The sequence below is a fragment of the Microcebus murinus genome, chromosome 8 (assembly GCF_040939455.1).
Source record: "Microcebus murinus isolate Inina chromosome 8, M.murinus_Inina_mat1.0, whole genome shotgun sequence".
NCBI lineage: Eukaryota > Metazoa > Chordata > Mammalia > Primates > Cheirogaleidae > Microcebus > Microcebus murinus.
Genome location: NC_134111.1, coordinates 61861522 through 61878881, shown reverse-complemented (window position 1 = coordinate 61878881; position 17360 = coordinate 61861522). Strand labels below are relative to the sequence as shown.

At 33.3% G+C, this 17360-nt stretch overlaps 1 protein-coding gene across 1 annotated transcript in view; it reads right to left on the bottom strand.

The window, feature by feature from the left end:
* The window catches only part of FSIP2 (fibrous sheath interacting protein 2), a 95337-nt gene that overhangs the window by 62193 nt on the left and 15784 nt on the right, over nucleotides 1–17360 (bottom strand). Inside the window, exons 10-13 of the mRNA XM_076005738.1 lie at nucleotides 11109–11224; nucleotides 8927–8972; nucleotides 4698–4804; nucleotides 2224–2287 (exon numbers count right to left, since the gene is read on the bottom strand). Of these exons, the coding sequence (XP_075861853.1) occupies nucleotides 2224–2287; nucleotides 4698–4804; nucleotides 8927–8972; nucleotides 11109–11224 (333 nt within the window). The remainder of the gene's footprint in view (nucleotides 1–2223; nucleotides 2288–4697; nucleotides 4805–8926; nucleotides 8973–11108; nucleotides 11225–17360) is intronic.

Below are 17360 nucleotides of genomic sequence, written 5' to 3'. Positions count from 1 at the left end.
GTTTGGCTGGCTTGAGGTCCTGCCTGCTGGCAGAGGCCAGGAAGAAAGCATGGAAAAGGGGATGTTGTAAAGGAGCAAGGCCTGCTCCAGACTACCAGGTTGCAGGCCTCAGACAGCCCAGCCTCCACACACACTTTCTGATTGAATGGAGTCACTTCAGCCCCTCCCTGGAAGCTTTGTCCAGAGGCAGGTATCAGACATTTGACCACTTTTAAAAGCATTTGTGGAGCTTAAGGGCAGAATCACCCAACTCAGCCACACCCAGTCTCACTCCCCCCAACACCCCTGCTGAGGTGGGGAATAAGGACACACCTGGAAGTTATAGGGCCCCACCCACCACCTGGGGTATTATAGTGCTTCTCCTAAGGAACTAGAGCTGGTCATAAGACCCGAAAACAACATTGCAGTTTCTTCCTTCCAACAAGCACTACCTACTGACAGCAAGGTTAATTTGCATGCCCTTTTACTACATTTTTTGACTCATCATACAAAGTGTGGTTGATTCTCACCCACAAACCCCACCTCCTGGCTCAGATATTAAACTGGGAAAGTCGATATCTAATAAAAAGAAAATCCAAAGGTAAGAAGCAACAGATACTCAAGATGAGAAGGAATCATTGAAAGAACTTGGGAAGTATAAAGAATCAAAGCAAAAGGACACTTGCAAAAAGGGAACAGCAGCTCTCTAGCAATGGATACAAACCCAAATCAGAGTATTGAAATAACAGAGCTATCAGCATCATACTCTCTGATTTCAACCACAGTGATCAAAGGCATATGAAACTGGCATAAAACCAGACATATAGACCAACAAAACAGAATATAAAATGCAGAAATAAATCCATGTAGCTATAGTCAACTGATCTTTGAAAACGGTGCCAAGAAAAAACAATGGGTATTTTGAAAAGGAGAATTTTGAAAGTTCTCATCACAAAGAAATGATAAATATTTGAGGTTATTGATATTCTAATTTGCTCCATTTGATTATTACACAATATATACATGTATTGAAACATTACAGTGTACCCCATAAACATATACAGTTACTATTTATCAATTGAAAATAAAACAAAGCAAAAAAGAAAAACAATGTGAAAAGGATAATCTCTTCAGTAAAAAATGTTGGGAATATTGTACACTCACATGCAAAAGAATGAAATTGGACCCATATCTCACATTATAGACAAATGGGATTGTATCAAACTAACAAGTTTTTGCATAGCAAAGGAAATAACAGAGTGACAAAACAACCTACAGATTTGTGGGAAATATTTGCAAACAATATATCTGATAAGGTGTTAATATCTAAAATATATATAGAACTATAACAACTCAATAGCAAAAAAATATAAATAACCTAATTAAAAAATTAACAAAGGACATGAAAAGACCTGAATATATCTCTTCAAAAAAGACATATAAATAGCCAAAAATTATATGAAAATGTAGTCAACATAACTAATCATCAAGGAAATGCAAATCAAAACCACCAGATGTCACCTCACACCAGTTAGAATGGTTATTATCAAAGGGACAAAAGACCAGTGTGTTAGCAAGGCTGTGGAGAAAAGAGTACCCTAGTACATTGTTGGTGGAAATGTAAATTTGTATAGCCATTATGGAAAACAGTACGTAGATTCCTCAAAAAATTAAAAATAGACCTACCCCATGACCCAGCAATCCCATTTCTAGGAATATATCCAAAGGAAATGAAATCGATATGTTGAAGACATATCTGCAATTCCATGTTCTTTGCAGCATGCAAGAAATCATCAAGTTGTATACAGATGCTCCTGTACTTAAAATGGCACTATATCTTGACAAACTCATTGTAAGTTGAAATTAAGTTGAAAATGTGTTTAATACCCCCAATAAACCCATCATAAATTTTAAAAATTGTAAGTTGAACAATCATAAGACCAGATGCTCCTTAATTTTGGACGGGGTCACATCCTGATAAACCCATAGTAAAATTGAAAAATCATAACCCAAGCCATTGTAAGTTGGAGACTGTACCTTAAATACACACAATTTTTAATCGCCAACTATACTTCAATAAAGTTGGAGGGAAGTTGCTATAAAGAGTAAAATTTATGGCTTTTCTCCTTGTATGTTCTATATATAGTACCAAGTCTAGCATGAAACAGAAACTCAATAAATGTTAATTGAAAGAAAACATTGACAGATTATAGGATTTACTCAACAATTGTTGCAGGTATTTACCTGATTCACACATATAGCTTGATCTTTTGGTTGGTCTTCCATTCCGACGAGCATCAATCTCCTTCTACATAATTCACACACACACACACACACAAAAAAAAAACACAAAAAAAACCCAGATCCTTAGAGAATTATATATATTTTTTTTAGAATTTGAATATCAACCATTATTTCTATATATAAAATAGAGAAACTTAAGATTTTGAAAATATTTTATAATAAATGCACACACATTTATGATGTTTGCATTACATGTATTATTTATACAATTCAAAAGTTCATACTTATATCAGAGGATATCCACAAGACCCCCCTCACATTTGGTGATTTGTTAAGATTAGGTCTCAGCATATAGTTGTCTTCACATATAAGATTTATTACAATGAAAGGATACTCACAGGATAAGTAAAGGGAAAAGACACAGGCTGAGTCTGAGGAAATCCATGCAAAGTCTTCCTTATGCTCTTTCTCCTGTGAGATGACTAACTTGATCATGTTTTTTTCTCCAACAATAAAAAATGCAGTAACATATGTGCAATGTTTCTGCCCAGGGAAATCACTTAGAAGCTCAGCCAAGTTTTTAGTCAAGGTTAATCACGTAGATACACTCTGCCTTAGCACATATCATAATTCCGGACTCTCAGAAGAAAAACAGGTATTCAAAAAGGATCATATTGTGTGTACAGTCTAGGTACAGTGAACCATCCTACTTAGCAAGAAAAAGTCTCTGTTTCCCAGTCAAGTTCCCACACACCAGCCAAAGGCCAACCTTGCACAAAGGTGCCTTTAAAGATAGAAGTCTAAAGCCTGCTATGTTTCCTCTCTTTACTGCACAATAGTATTTGCTGGTATCCTAAAATTTACTGCCTGTGGATACATTAATTAGCAGGGAAGTCAATCAACTCAACGAGGAAAAAACAGTGTACTTTTTAATAATGCTAACAATAGGAGAAAACTGTAAGTAGAGCTGGAAGGCAGATAACACATTTCTTTCAGTACATGGATGTGGCTCTTTAGTCTTGTCAAAGAACTCAACCTGCTCTGGGAAGCAAATCCAGTATAATAAATTTCTTTTTCCTCCACCCCCATGTCTGAGAGCTCAAAACAGGCCACCAGAAATACATATTCTGATAGTGGGAGGCTGTGTACAATATGTTGGAAAACAGAATATAATACACTTGGCCCTCCATATTGATAGGTTTCAGACCTGTGGATTCAACCAACTGTGGACTGAAAATGAAAATATTCAGTAAAAAAAATGTATCTGTACTGAACATGTACTTTTTGTTCTTGTCATTATTCCCTAAAAAGTATAGTATAACTCTTATTGCAGAGCATTTACATTTACTAGGTATACAAGTAATCTAGAGATGATTTAAAATGTACAAAAGGATATACATAGATTATATGCAAATACTATGCCATTTTCTATCAGAGATGTGAGTATCCATTGATTTTGATATCTGTGAAGGTCCTGGAACTAATCCCCTATGGATACCAAGGAATCACTGTAGTTATATTAAAAATGCTCATTCTTTTTCTCATAATAAATTCGATATTTGTGAATATCAGGTACTCATTTGAGAATAATATGAATGGCAAAGTTAGTAGTACACAATATTCTAAAAAAATCAATAATAAAATTTAGAGGTGGTTTTTAAGGGAGTTTTTTTCTTTTTTAAAGTTAAGAACATAGCCTTTGGAATATGTTGGGCAATGTGACTACTTGAAATATCAAAGTTATTAAAAATTTCCTTTCCTGATCGTTAGCATATTTAATGTGCCTACTGACATAGTAAAATAGTGAAGTAAGCCCAATATGCATTTGTTAAATGTCTATTTATAATAAAACTGCATTACAGAGAAGCAGGTTATGGCAAAATATTGCATTTTAGGAGTTATTCATAATTTAGTATATCAATTATTATGCATTATGAAACATGTAAAATGATACCACTTTCTACCCTAAACATTAAGAATTCATTTGGAAATAATTTAGTAAATTTCCAGTTTGTTGAAATCTATTTTAAACCATATTAACTCCCTACTACAATTGAAGCAGTTAACATTATGCTAATAATACAACCAAGGATGTGTATTTGATTCCTATAATAAGTTGGCAAACCATACAGAAAATCTATTTCATGTCTAGGGGCTATGTCCTGAATCTTTGCTGCTAACTTTCCAACAGCAGATAACTGGACACTGGTCAAAAAGTACTGAATCAGTACAAGTATAAGGCCAATCAAAAAAGCCCAATTTGATACTTTCTCTGAGGGTATGGATACATAGTTGTGCCTTACATTTAGCCGGACTGTCCTAGAGCTATTCAAATGTAGTTATAATATGACTAATTTCAGTGATAAACCTGTCTGTATGGACACTTAAAATGACATTTTGATATACCTATGATGACCACAAGATCATACCTCATTTAGTCTCTTTGTATTTGGAGTAAAAGAAATATTATTTACCTCTACTTTTGGAGGACCAATATATGACTGTGAACATTTGGGAAGTTTTCCTGTGGGTGAATTTTGAGCTGAAGTAACTGAATCTCGAGCGGATATGTTTATAACTCCTAGAAAAAGAAAAGGTAATAATGAGAAGATAATATTTCTTCTAGAAGAAGATAAGGTGAATGTTAGCTTATAGATAAACAAAATTGACATGTCTCTTGCTAGATTAACAAGAAGCAGAAAATAAAGGACTCTAATAAGCTCCATTAAGGATGAAAAAGGAGAAATTACAACTGATACCACAAAATACAAAATATCATCTATGAATACTATAAAAATCTCTATGCACATAAACATGAAAACGTGCAGGAAATGGACAAATTCTTAGAAGCACACAGCCTCCCCAGGCTCCATCAGGAAGAAATAACATTCCTAAGCAGACCAATATCAAATACCGAAGTTGAAGCAGCAATAAAAACCTTCCTAAAAAGAAAAGTCCCAGACTAGATGGTTTCACACTCCATTGTACCAGACCTACAAAAGAGAACTGGTGCCTATCCTGCAGAAATCATTTCACAACAATAAAGAGAAGGAATCCTCCCCAACATGTTTTATGAAGCCAACGTCACCCTGATACCAAAATCAGAAAAAGACACAACAAAAAAATAAAACTGTAGACCATTATCCCTTATGAATATAGATATAAAAATTATCAACAAAATCCTAGCAAACCAAATTCAGGTGCTTATCAAAACAATAATCCATCATGACCAAGTGGGCTTCATCCCACAGATGCAGGGATGGTTCAACAGAGGCAAATCTATAAATGTAATTCACCAGATAGATAGAAGCAAAAACAAAGATCTTATGATACTTTCAATAGACTCAGAAAAAGCATTCAACAAAATTCAGCACCCTTTTATGATAAGAATGCTCAAAAATAGTCATAGATGGGACTTACCTAAAAATTATAAAAGCCATACATGACAAAACCAACATCATACTAAGCAAGGAAAAATTGAAAGCATCCCTGCTTAGAATTGGAACCAGACAAGGTTGCCATCTATCACTGCTTCTATTCAACTTAGTGCTGGAAGTCCTAGCCTGAGCAATCAGAAAAGAAAAGGAAATCAAGGGCATTCAAATTGGGGTAGAAGAGGTCAAACTATCGCTCTTTGCTGAGGATATGATCTTATATTTATAAAACTCCAAAGATTCTGCCATGAGACTACTGAAATTGATAAACAAATTCAGCAAAGACTCAGGTTACAAAATCAATGTACAGAAATCAGTGGCACTCCTATACACTAATGTCAGACTGAGAACCAATCAAAGACTGAATACTCTTCACAATAACAACAAAGAAAATAAAATACCTGGGAATATATTTGAAAAGGAGGTAAAAGACCTGTACAGGGAGAACTACAAAACCCTGAGGAAGGAAATAGCAGAGGACGTAAACATGTGGAAACACATACCATGCTCATGGGGTGGCAAAACCAACATTGTTAAAATGTCTATACTACACAAAGTGATCTACAGATTCAATGCAATCCCTATTAAAATACTAACATCATTTTTCACAGATATAGAAAAAATAATTCTATGCTTCATATGGAACCGGAGAAGACCCCATATGGCAAAAGCCATCCTAAGCAAAAAGAACAAAGTAGAAGGCATTAATTTAACAGACTTCAAGCTATACTATAAAGATATAGTAACTAAAATAGCATAGTACTGGCACCAGAACAAAGATATAGACTAATGGGACAGAACTGAGAACCCAGATATAAAACCATCCTTATGTAGCCATCTAATCTTGGACAAAGAAGACAAAAACAGACACTAGGGAAAAGAATCCTTATTCATTAAATGGTGCTGGGAAAAATGGATAGCCATATGTAGAAGACTAAAACAGGATCTGCATTTCTTACCACTCATGAAAAACAACTCATGCTGTATAACAGACTTAAACCTAAGGCATGAAACTATCAGAATTCTGGAAGAAAATGTTGGTAAAACTCTTATAGACATTAGTATAGGCAAATAATTTATAAAGAAGACCCCAAAGGCAATCACAGCAATAACCAAAATAAATAAATGGGTCCTAATCAAATTAGAAAGCTTCTTCAACCCAAGGAAACTATCATGAGAGCAAACACAACCTACAGAATGGGGAATATATTCACATGCTACACATCTGATAAAGAACTGATAACTATCATCTATATAGAATTCAGGAAAATCAGCAAGAAAAAAATCAAGCACCCTATCAAAAAGTGGCCAAAGGACATGAACAGAAGCTTTTCAAAAGAAGATACACTAAGGCCCAACAAACATATGGAAACAGTGCACAACATCCCTAATCATCAGGGAAATGCAAATCAAAACCACAATGAGATATCACCTAACTCCAGTGAGAATGGCCTTTATCAAAAAGTCCCAAAACAATAAATGCTGGCTTGGATAGGGAGACATAGGAACACTCATACATTGCTGGTGGGACTGCAAACGAGTACAACCTCTGTGGAAAGTAATGTGAAGATACCTCAAAAAGCTACAAGTAGAACTATTATTTGATCCAGCAATCCCACTATCTACCCGAAGGAAAAAAAGATAATCTATAATAAAGACATCTGCACTCAAATGTTTATAGCAGCACAATTCACAATTGCAAAGATGTGGAAACAACCCAAGTGCCCATCAGTACATGTGGGAATTAATAAAATATGATTTATGTATACCATGGAGTTCTACTCAGCCACAAAAAGCAATGGTGATCTAGCACATCTTGTATAATCCTGGATAGAGGTGGGGCCCATTCTACTAAGTGAAGTATCCCAAGAATGGAAAAACAAGCACCATATGTACTCACTATCAAATTGGTATTAACTGAGCAACACTTAAGTGCACATATAGTAGTAACATTCATTGAGTGTTAGGCAAATTGGGTGGGGGTAAGAAGAGATGGGTATATGCACACCTAATGGGTGCAGTGTGCACTGTCTGGGGGATGGACACACTTGAAGTTCTGACTCGGGTGGGACAAAGGCAATATGTGTAACCTAAACATTTGTACCCCCCCCATAATATGCTTAAATAATAATAATAATAAAAACTTATAGCATTGCTCCAAAGTTCTACCTGCTGAGCTGCCACAGTAATAGGAATTACCACTATAAGAGATTTATTTGAGTTAAGGAAGTACCTCCAAAAATAACATGAATGTTTACTGCCTATAAATTTCTAGTGATTCACCACTGCCTTCAGAGACAAGTATGAAATCCTTAACCTCTGATCCTTATTTATTTATTATGACAGCTTAATCTTCTGCCACTAACCAAAGCCTATTACCAAAATTAATTGTTTGCATTCTCTCAGTGGGCAATGAGAAACTACTCATGACTTAAATAGGAAAATTTTTAAACAGCTGTGTTTTAGGAAGATGGCATTCATAGCAAAATGTATAGTGGATTAAAAAGAGAAAGAAAAGATTGGAGAAAGGTTATTTCCATAGTTAAGAATAGAGAAAACAAGAACAGGGACAATGGTCATAGAAAAGAGTGGAGTACAAGATAAATTAAGGAAGTAGTAGACTAGACAGAAAATGGCAATGTTTAGATGCAAAATGTAAGAAAGAAGAAGAGTCAAAGATAACTTCTCCTTTGTGCCTCAGTAAAAAAAAGTAAGAGAGGTCAGGAAGACAATGAATTTGGTTTTGTATAGAATTTGAGGTGATCATTAGCCACTGGGTGGAGATATCTAGTATTTTCTGTGGCTGTGTATGTAGGATATGCATGAGAGTATATTTAGTGACTTACAGGAAACTAACAAGGCCAAAGATCTTAAGTAGTGTATATTTCATTTAAGGGGAAATGTATTGTTTGTGGGAAACTGATAATAGTGGAGTATGGGAACATTCCTGGGGACATTTCTCTGTATTGCAACCTCCTGAACCCAGTATCTCACTTTAACTATTACTATAACCCATCACAAGAGGAACACTAATTTTCTCACATGTTGCAAATTCTAAAAGACACACTCCTCAAGCAATCACTCAATATCTGGGATAATTATAATGTCTATATTCATAAATAATTTTATATCATTTTTCATTTTTCAGAATAAGCATAATTTTTATAATCAGGTAAAACAATTTTAAAAGCTGTATAACTATATGACAAAACTATAACTATAATTATGTACTTAGTAGCCAAAATTATGAAAATTTTCCATTTTCTTACCTTTTTCATCAAAAATACTTGATTTTTTAGTTACCAATCCATCTTTCTATATGGTAAAAATGTTAAAGAGAAAAATATTCATTAGTAAATGTATTTCCAAAAGAAATTTCTAATTTACATCAATTAACTAAATTAATAGATGCTTTTCCTCCTTTATCTTCCGACTCTATTATAAAAAATTGTTAAAGAATGATACATATCATCAACCTACTTGGATACCTTCCACAGAATTTCAAATTTCGCTAATTCTAAATTGAGTTAAACATATAGCAATGTATAAACTCACTCCTTCTACAGTATCCCATATGTTGCCTAAAGGTATGGTAACCAATTCAATGGTTCATTCTAAAAGGTTTAGACTCATTCAGTTTATCTCAGAGAAATTCAATACAACCTATTCATACTCAATCCAGTCAGATATGATGGTTATTGAAAACATTGCTTAGAACCAAAGTAAAATTCATCATTCCAGACACATTTTACTATAATAATATTTTTCTGTGTCTGTTGCTTCACTAGACAATGAGTTATTTTTTGCCATCATTTTTATTTCAAAATATTAGGGGGTACAAGTGTTATTGTTACATGGATGAATTGTATAATGCTGAAGTCAGGGCTCTTAGTGTGCCCATCACCAGAATAGTGTACATTGTACCAAATAAGTAATTTTTTATCTATCACCTTCCTCCCACTCTCCCTCTTGGTTAATTTCCAAGGTCCTTTACAATACTTTATGACCATGTGTACCCACCATTTAGTTCCCATTCGTTTGTGAAGAATGAATGGGTTTGTTTTTCCATTCCTGAGATTCTTCACTTAGGATAATGGTCTCCAGTTCCATCCAATTTGCTGTAAATAATATTATTTCATTCTTTTTTTATGGAAGAATAGTAGTCCATAGGGTGTGTGTGTGTGTATATATATATATATATATATATGCTATATTTTCTTTACCCACTCATAAATTGATAGGCACTTAGGCTGATTCCACATCTTTGAAACTGTGAATTTTGCTGCAATAAACATTCAGGTACAGGTGTCTTTTTGATAGAATGACTTCTTTTCCTCTGAGTAGTTATCTAGTAGTGGGATTGCTGGATCAAATGGTTGGACTACTTTTAGTTCTTTCATGGATCTCCATACTGTTTTCAATAGAGGTTGTACTAATAGCATATAAGTGTTCCCATTTCACCACATCCACATCAACATCTATTGCTTTTTTATTTTTTAATAATAGCTATTCCAATAGGGGTACAGTGGTGTCTCAATGTGATTTTAATTTTAATTTACCTGATCATTAGTGATATTTTTTATATGTCTGTTGGCCATTTGTATATCTTCTTTTGAAAAAAAACTCTCTTCATATATTTGTCCACTTCTTAATGTGGTTATTTGTTTTTCTCTTGCTGATTTGTTTGAGGTTTTTGTAGATTCTCAATATTAGTCCTTTGTCAGATGTATAGTTTGCAAATATTTTCTCCCATTCTGTAGGTTGTCTATTGACTTTGTGGATTATTTCCTTTGCTGTGCAGAAACTTTTTAATTTTATTAAATTCCATTTATTTACTTTTGTCGTTGCTGTATTTGCCGTTAGGGCGTTAGTCATAAATTCTTTGTATAAAGAATTTTTCCTATGGTTTCTTCCAGAATTTTTATGGTTTCAGTTCTTACATTTAGGTCTTTAATCTATCTTGAGTTAATTTTTGTATATGGTAAGAGGTAGGGATCCTGTTTCATTCTTCTGCATGTGGCTATCCAATTTTCCCAGCACTGCTTATTGAATAGAGTGCCCTTTTCCAGCATGTTTTTGTCTGCTTGGATAATGAGTTCTTGAAGGAAGTGATTATGTCTTATTTATCTTTCTTATGTAACTCATTATTTTTGTTATGTTTTCTTTCATTCTGTCTTAGCGTAGCACCTGGTCAAAATCACATGCTCAATAAATACAAGCTATTATTATTGTGATTGTTAAATATTTGGATTATTTTCTGCTATATCGTATAGTGCATTTAGGACAAAGCTAACTTAATACTTTCTCCAGGAAACAAGATCAGGTCAGATGAACAGAACCCAATATTCCTACCTAATCAGTACCATGTCAGTAAAGCAAATGATTCATAGAAGTCAAATTAAGTAGATAAATTCATAATAACTATGTAAAATTTGAAATGTAATTTCATACCTTTTGATCTTTACCATTATTCTGTACATCATGCTGAACAATACCTGAAGTTCCTGCTTTTTTCAAAGCATTCTTTGAATTATTTTGAGACTGTTGAATAGAATTTGTTCCATGTTCTAAAAATAAATGAAAGAAAACACTAGTGTTTTTGTTAACAATTTTATTAAAGTATAATTGAAGTACAATAAAATATAATTATTTAAGTTTAATTATTGAATCAATTTTGAAATATGTATACAACTGTGAAATAATCACTATACACCTAATAACATTTCCCTTACCCTTGGAAATTTTCTAATGCAACTTTGTAATGTATCCATATCTCTTTTCTCATACTCCAACAACAATGATCTGTACCTTTAACTCAAAAGATTAGTTTGGATATTTTTAGAATTTTATACAATCGGAATCAATCATAAAATATGTACTCTTTTGATTTTCTTGGCTTCTTTTACTCAAGATTATGATGTTACATTTATCAACAGTTTGTTCTTTTTATTATTTCTGAGAAGTATTCTATTGTATGAATATATCACAATTTTTTATCCACTTGTCTGTTGATGGACATTTGGATTATTTCAGTTTTGATATTTTATAAACAAACTTCTATGACCTTTCATGCACAAATTTTATGTAGAAATATTTTTTTTCATTTTTATTGGGTAAATACCTAGTAATAGAATGAATAATTAATACCACATTTCATATGGTTGATATATGTTTAACTTAAAGAAACACCAAACCTATTTTCCAAGGTGGTTGTACCATTTTACATATCAATCAGCAGTGCCTCAGGGTTTCAGTTTTTTCACATCCTTGCTAACCTTTAGTATGCAGAAGACAAGAGATAATAAAGATCAAAGTAAAATGTAAAAGAAAACAAGAGAGAAAAATAATGAAACAAAGAGCTGGCCCTTTAAGACATTAAGTAAAATGATAAGACAGATTTATCAGAAAAAAGAGAGGACACTAATCAGAACAATGGAGTCTACAAATGATTACTAAATGTTATAATAAAGGAATATCATGAAAAATGTATAGCAATAAATTTGAATAACTGTGCAAAACTACCAAATTTCATTCACAAATGAAATTTGTAGATAATATGAACTCTATATCTATTAAACGAATTGAACATGAACTTAAAAATTTGTCCACAAAAATACCTCTCACTCAAATGACAACACTTCTTACTTGTACAAAATAACTACAGAAGAAATTACCCTAATTCTACACAAATGCTTCTAGAAAAATTGAAGGAGAGTGAATGGTTCCCAAAGTATACTTTGACAGGAGGATCAGTCTGATATAAAATATCATTAGAAGATAGTATGAGTAAATGAAATTGTTCAAATCCCCCATGAACAAAGCGACAGTAATTATAAACAAAAACAAATCAAATCCAACAAGATATAGTAAAGATGATACACTGTGAATAAGTATAGTTTATCCCAAAAATGAAAGATTAATTTACCATTCAAAAATAAAAGTAATTTTACATTTTAACAAAATAAAGGAGAAAATTCATGTGATCAACTCAAAGATTCAGGAAAAAGTATGATATAATAAAACTCAACACTCATTCATGACTAAAAGCTCTTACTGAACTAGGAATAGAAGGTGATGTTTCTCTGATAAAGGTTATCTTCAAATCTCTAGAGCTAATATCCTGATTTATGATGTTCACTTTCCCTTAAGGTTTAGAACAATGTTAGGAAGTACATAATCACCATTTTTATTCAACATTATACCAGAGGTCCTAGCGAGCAAAAAATAGAAATAAAAAGTGAACCCAAACAAAATCCCAGCAGACTAATTTGTGGAAATTTTCAAGTTGTTTCTAAAATCTCTATGAAAATGCAAAGACCTAAAATAACCAAGTTAACCTAGAATAACAACAAACACTGGATAACTCAAACTGCCAAATTTTAAAAAATTATAAAGCTACAGTAAGTAATGAAGAGAATACTGCATTTGAATAGGGACAAATAGATCAATACAATAGAAGAGAATGACTAGACCAAATAGATCAACAGAAGAGAATGACTAGAAATAGGCCCACCTATCTAGATCATTTTATCTTTCAAATTTGCCAAAGCAACTCAATGGTGTTAAAGCAATTGGATGTATACAAGATAAGTCTGCATCTTCCTTTATTTCCAGATAGCAAGGAAGCTATCAAAGACCACTTGAGTTATGCCAAAAAAGACTGCAATTATCATGAAGGAGCTTCCACTGGCTGAATGGGTTACCACTTCAGCATTAATAAACACAGTAACAGCAATGTATTAAAGCTCATCAAATTTATTTGAATTGGTGAATTCATGACACTAAACAAAACTAACTGCATACTGTTGGAAGATGGTACTTAAATAATTCATTACTCTGAAAACTAATGAATGATGGTAAAATATATATATATAAAATATATAACAACATGTAGTTTGTTTTTCCTAAATATTCTGTATCACAATGTAACCAAATAGTAGTTGAGGAGAAGTTTCATTTTATAAAAGTATTCCAGCTAATCTGTGAAGAAGGAATGATAGAATTAAAAGATCTCAATCTTGCTACCACTAATTAAAACTCATGGATTTAGGCCTTGAGCACAAATGGATGTTAAAATCACAAATAAATAAAAATCAGATATTATATGTCTCCTGACGGAAGGGCACACCATCCTTTATGAATCAGTCTCATTAAAGAAATTCAACCAGAAAGCCTATAGATTTAACTAATACTCTCCAGGAAATACAGAGGAGAGAACATGCAAAACTATACCATATAGATGCAATCAGGAAAAGTCCAGAGTTTTAGAAACTCACCAGAACAAGCAACTAAAATTTCTTCAACAACAACAAGAAATGTGATTAAAAAAAGGGAGGGGAAGGGAGGAAGAAGAGAGAGAAATGTATAGAAGAGGAACCTATAGATTAAAGGTTACTCAAAAGACATATCAACCTATTGCAATACATATCAATGTAGATTCAAACATGAAAATATTTTTGCAACAATTATGATGTTATGGAACATTTGAATAGAGATTAAATATTTGATGATATTATGAAATTATTGATTTGAGTGGTATGATACTGATATTGGGTGAAGCATTTTTAAAAAATAATCCTTATCTTTTAGAGATATATATTGGCATATTGACAAATAAAATGATATTATATGTGGGATGTACTTCAAAACAACATGGCAGTAGGGAATAGTTGAGGGTGTATGCAAAACAAAATTGTTCATGATTTGTTGAAATTAAATTATATGGGTTCGTTAACTTATTCTGTTTGTTTTTGTTTGAAGTTTTTAATAAGAAAATCTTAAAATATCATTAAAAAGCTGTGACCATGTAGGGGACTGACATATATTTTCCTAGTTTAAGAATTAAAGTTAGTGAGTAATGTACGTGTTCTGCCAAGAGTGTTTGAGAGTAATCTGTTCCGGACAAGGTCCTTGTAATAAACAAGGCTGTTGTCTAGAGGCATAACAAAGGACCTGAGTTGCAAGTAAGCAAGAGCTACCCTGTCCCACAGCATTGGGGGTCTGGAGGCCACATGATAAACATATTGTTCCTATGATTGCTGCATACACCCCATAAGATGGCTGGTTAGTCAATGACGGGTAAGACTCCTCAAGGGAGGGGCGACCTAAGCCAGGCACAGTCACTGGGGTTCAGCCAAAGATCTTCGGGGGTCACCCTAAGAGAAGCTGGGGATGAGAAATGCCCCCTGTGGCTCACCTTGCCCATCCTTGCTAATCTCCGTCCTTTATCTATGCCTAGTGCCTAGAGCAACCACCTTGAAATTCTGAGTCAGGGGCTATCTGCTTCCCTAAATCTACACATTCTGGAATTTATGGCTATCGCTGCCACGCCTGGGTGGTTATGTACAAGGAACTAACTTTAATCTTTTAGAGTATAAAAATAAAACTGGCCCAGTGTATTATTACTCGAGTCAACCATTTGTACGTGTCTGCGTTTTTCTTCTTTGCGTTCTGGGTTTGTGTTTTATGTTCTGTGTTCATCCTCCGTCCTGTAAACGGGCCACGACATCCCAATACTACAGAAATTATTTCATAACATCAAGAAAGAAGGAATCCTCCCCAACTCATTCTGCCAAGCTAGTATCACCTTGATACCAAAGCCAGGAAAGGACCCTACAAAAAAAGAAAGCTATAGACCAATATCCCTTATGAATATAGATTCAAAAATCCTCAATAAAATTCTAGCAAACTGCATTGAGCAGCACATCAAAAAAATAATCCACTACAACTAAGTGGGCTTCATCCCAAGAGTGCAAGGATGGCTCAACATATGTAAATCCATAAATGTGATTTATCATATAAACAGAAGCAAAAATGAAAGATTGTATGATCATCTCAATAGATACAGAAAAAGCATTTGACAAAATTCAGCACCCTTTTATTATTGAAACTCTGAATAAAATAGGCATAGATGGAACATATTTCAAAATTTTAAAAGCCATATATGACAAACCCATAGCCAACATCATAATGAATGGGGAAAAGTTGAAAGCATTCCCACTCAGGACTGGAACAAGACAAGAATGCCCACTGTCACCACTTCTATTCAACATAACACTGGAAGTGCTAGCCAGAACTATCAGGCAAGAGAAGTAAATTAAGGGTATCCAAATGGGGAAAGAGGAGGTTAAACTCTTGCTCTTTGTTGATGGTATGATCTTGTATCTAGAAAACTCCAAAGATTCCACCACAAGACTCCTGGAATTGATAAATAAATTCAGTGAAGTCTCAGGTTATAAAATCAATGTACACAAATCAGTAGCATTCCTATACACCAACAATTGTCAAGCTGAGAATCAAATCAAAGATTCAATACCTTCGACAATAGCTACAAAGAAAATAAAATATCTAGGAATATACTGAACCAAGGAGGTGAAAGATGTCTACAAAGAGAACTATGAATCACTGAGGAAGAAAATTGCAAATGATGTAAACAGATGGAAAAACATATCATGCTCATGGATCAGTAGAATCAACATTGTTAAAAGTGATTTACAGATTGAATGCAATCCCCATCAAAATACCAACATCATTTTTCACAGATCTAAAAAATAATTCTACACTTTGTTTGGAACCACAAAAGAGCCAAAGCAACCTTAAGCAACAGGCACAAATCTGGAAGCATCGCTTTACCAGAGTTTAAACTATACTACAAGGTTATAGTAACCAAAAGACCATGGTACTGACACAAAAACAGAGACATAAACCAATGGAACAGAACAGAGAACCCAGATATAAAACTATCCATATATTGCCATCTGATCTTTGACAACATAGATAGCAATAGACATGGGGAAAACAATCCCTATTCAATATTTCTGGGAAATTGGATAGCCACAGGTAGAAGACTGAAACAGGATCCATATCTCTTCACAAAAATTCATTCATGATGGATAACAGACTTAAATCTAAGACATGAAACATTCAAAAATAGAGAAAATAGAAGCAAACCACAAACTGTAAGAAGATAGTTGCTATACTATAAAGATATGGATAATATAAATATAGATATATCTAATAGATGATATAAATATAGATATATCTATTCATATATAAAATCTATATGCTGAAAACTATAAAACATGTATTAAAAAATTAAGGATGATCTAAACAAATACTAATAGAAAAACTTATGATGTTCATGAACTAGAAGACTGCATGGAGTAAATATGTCTTTTCTCCTCAAATTAATCTATATATTTAATGTACTTCATTAAAAAATTCTAGCATGATTTTTAGAGATACAGATAAGCTAATTATAAAATGTAAATGGAAAGGAAAATGAATTAAAATAGCTATAACAATTTTGAAAAAATATATATAAAGTTGGGAAAATAATACTACCTCATTTTAAGATAATAAAAAGCTACAGTGATGATTGGCAAAGGGATAGACACATGGAACGGTGGAACAGAAATAAAAAGGCAAGTTATAGACTAGGAAAAAATATCTGCAAATCACATTTCTGAAAAAGACTTGTATACAGAATAAATAACTCCCATAACTCAACAATATAAAAGCTACCCAAATAAAAATGAGCAAAAGACTTCAATAGAGACTTCACCAAAATGGGACTGGAAAAAGGCAAATGGCATATGAAAAGATATTCATCATCATTAGCCATCAGGAAAATGCAAATGAAAACTATGGTGAGGCAACACTACATCTAGTAGAATAGCTAATAAAAATACCAGTAATACTGAG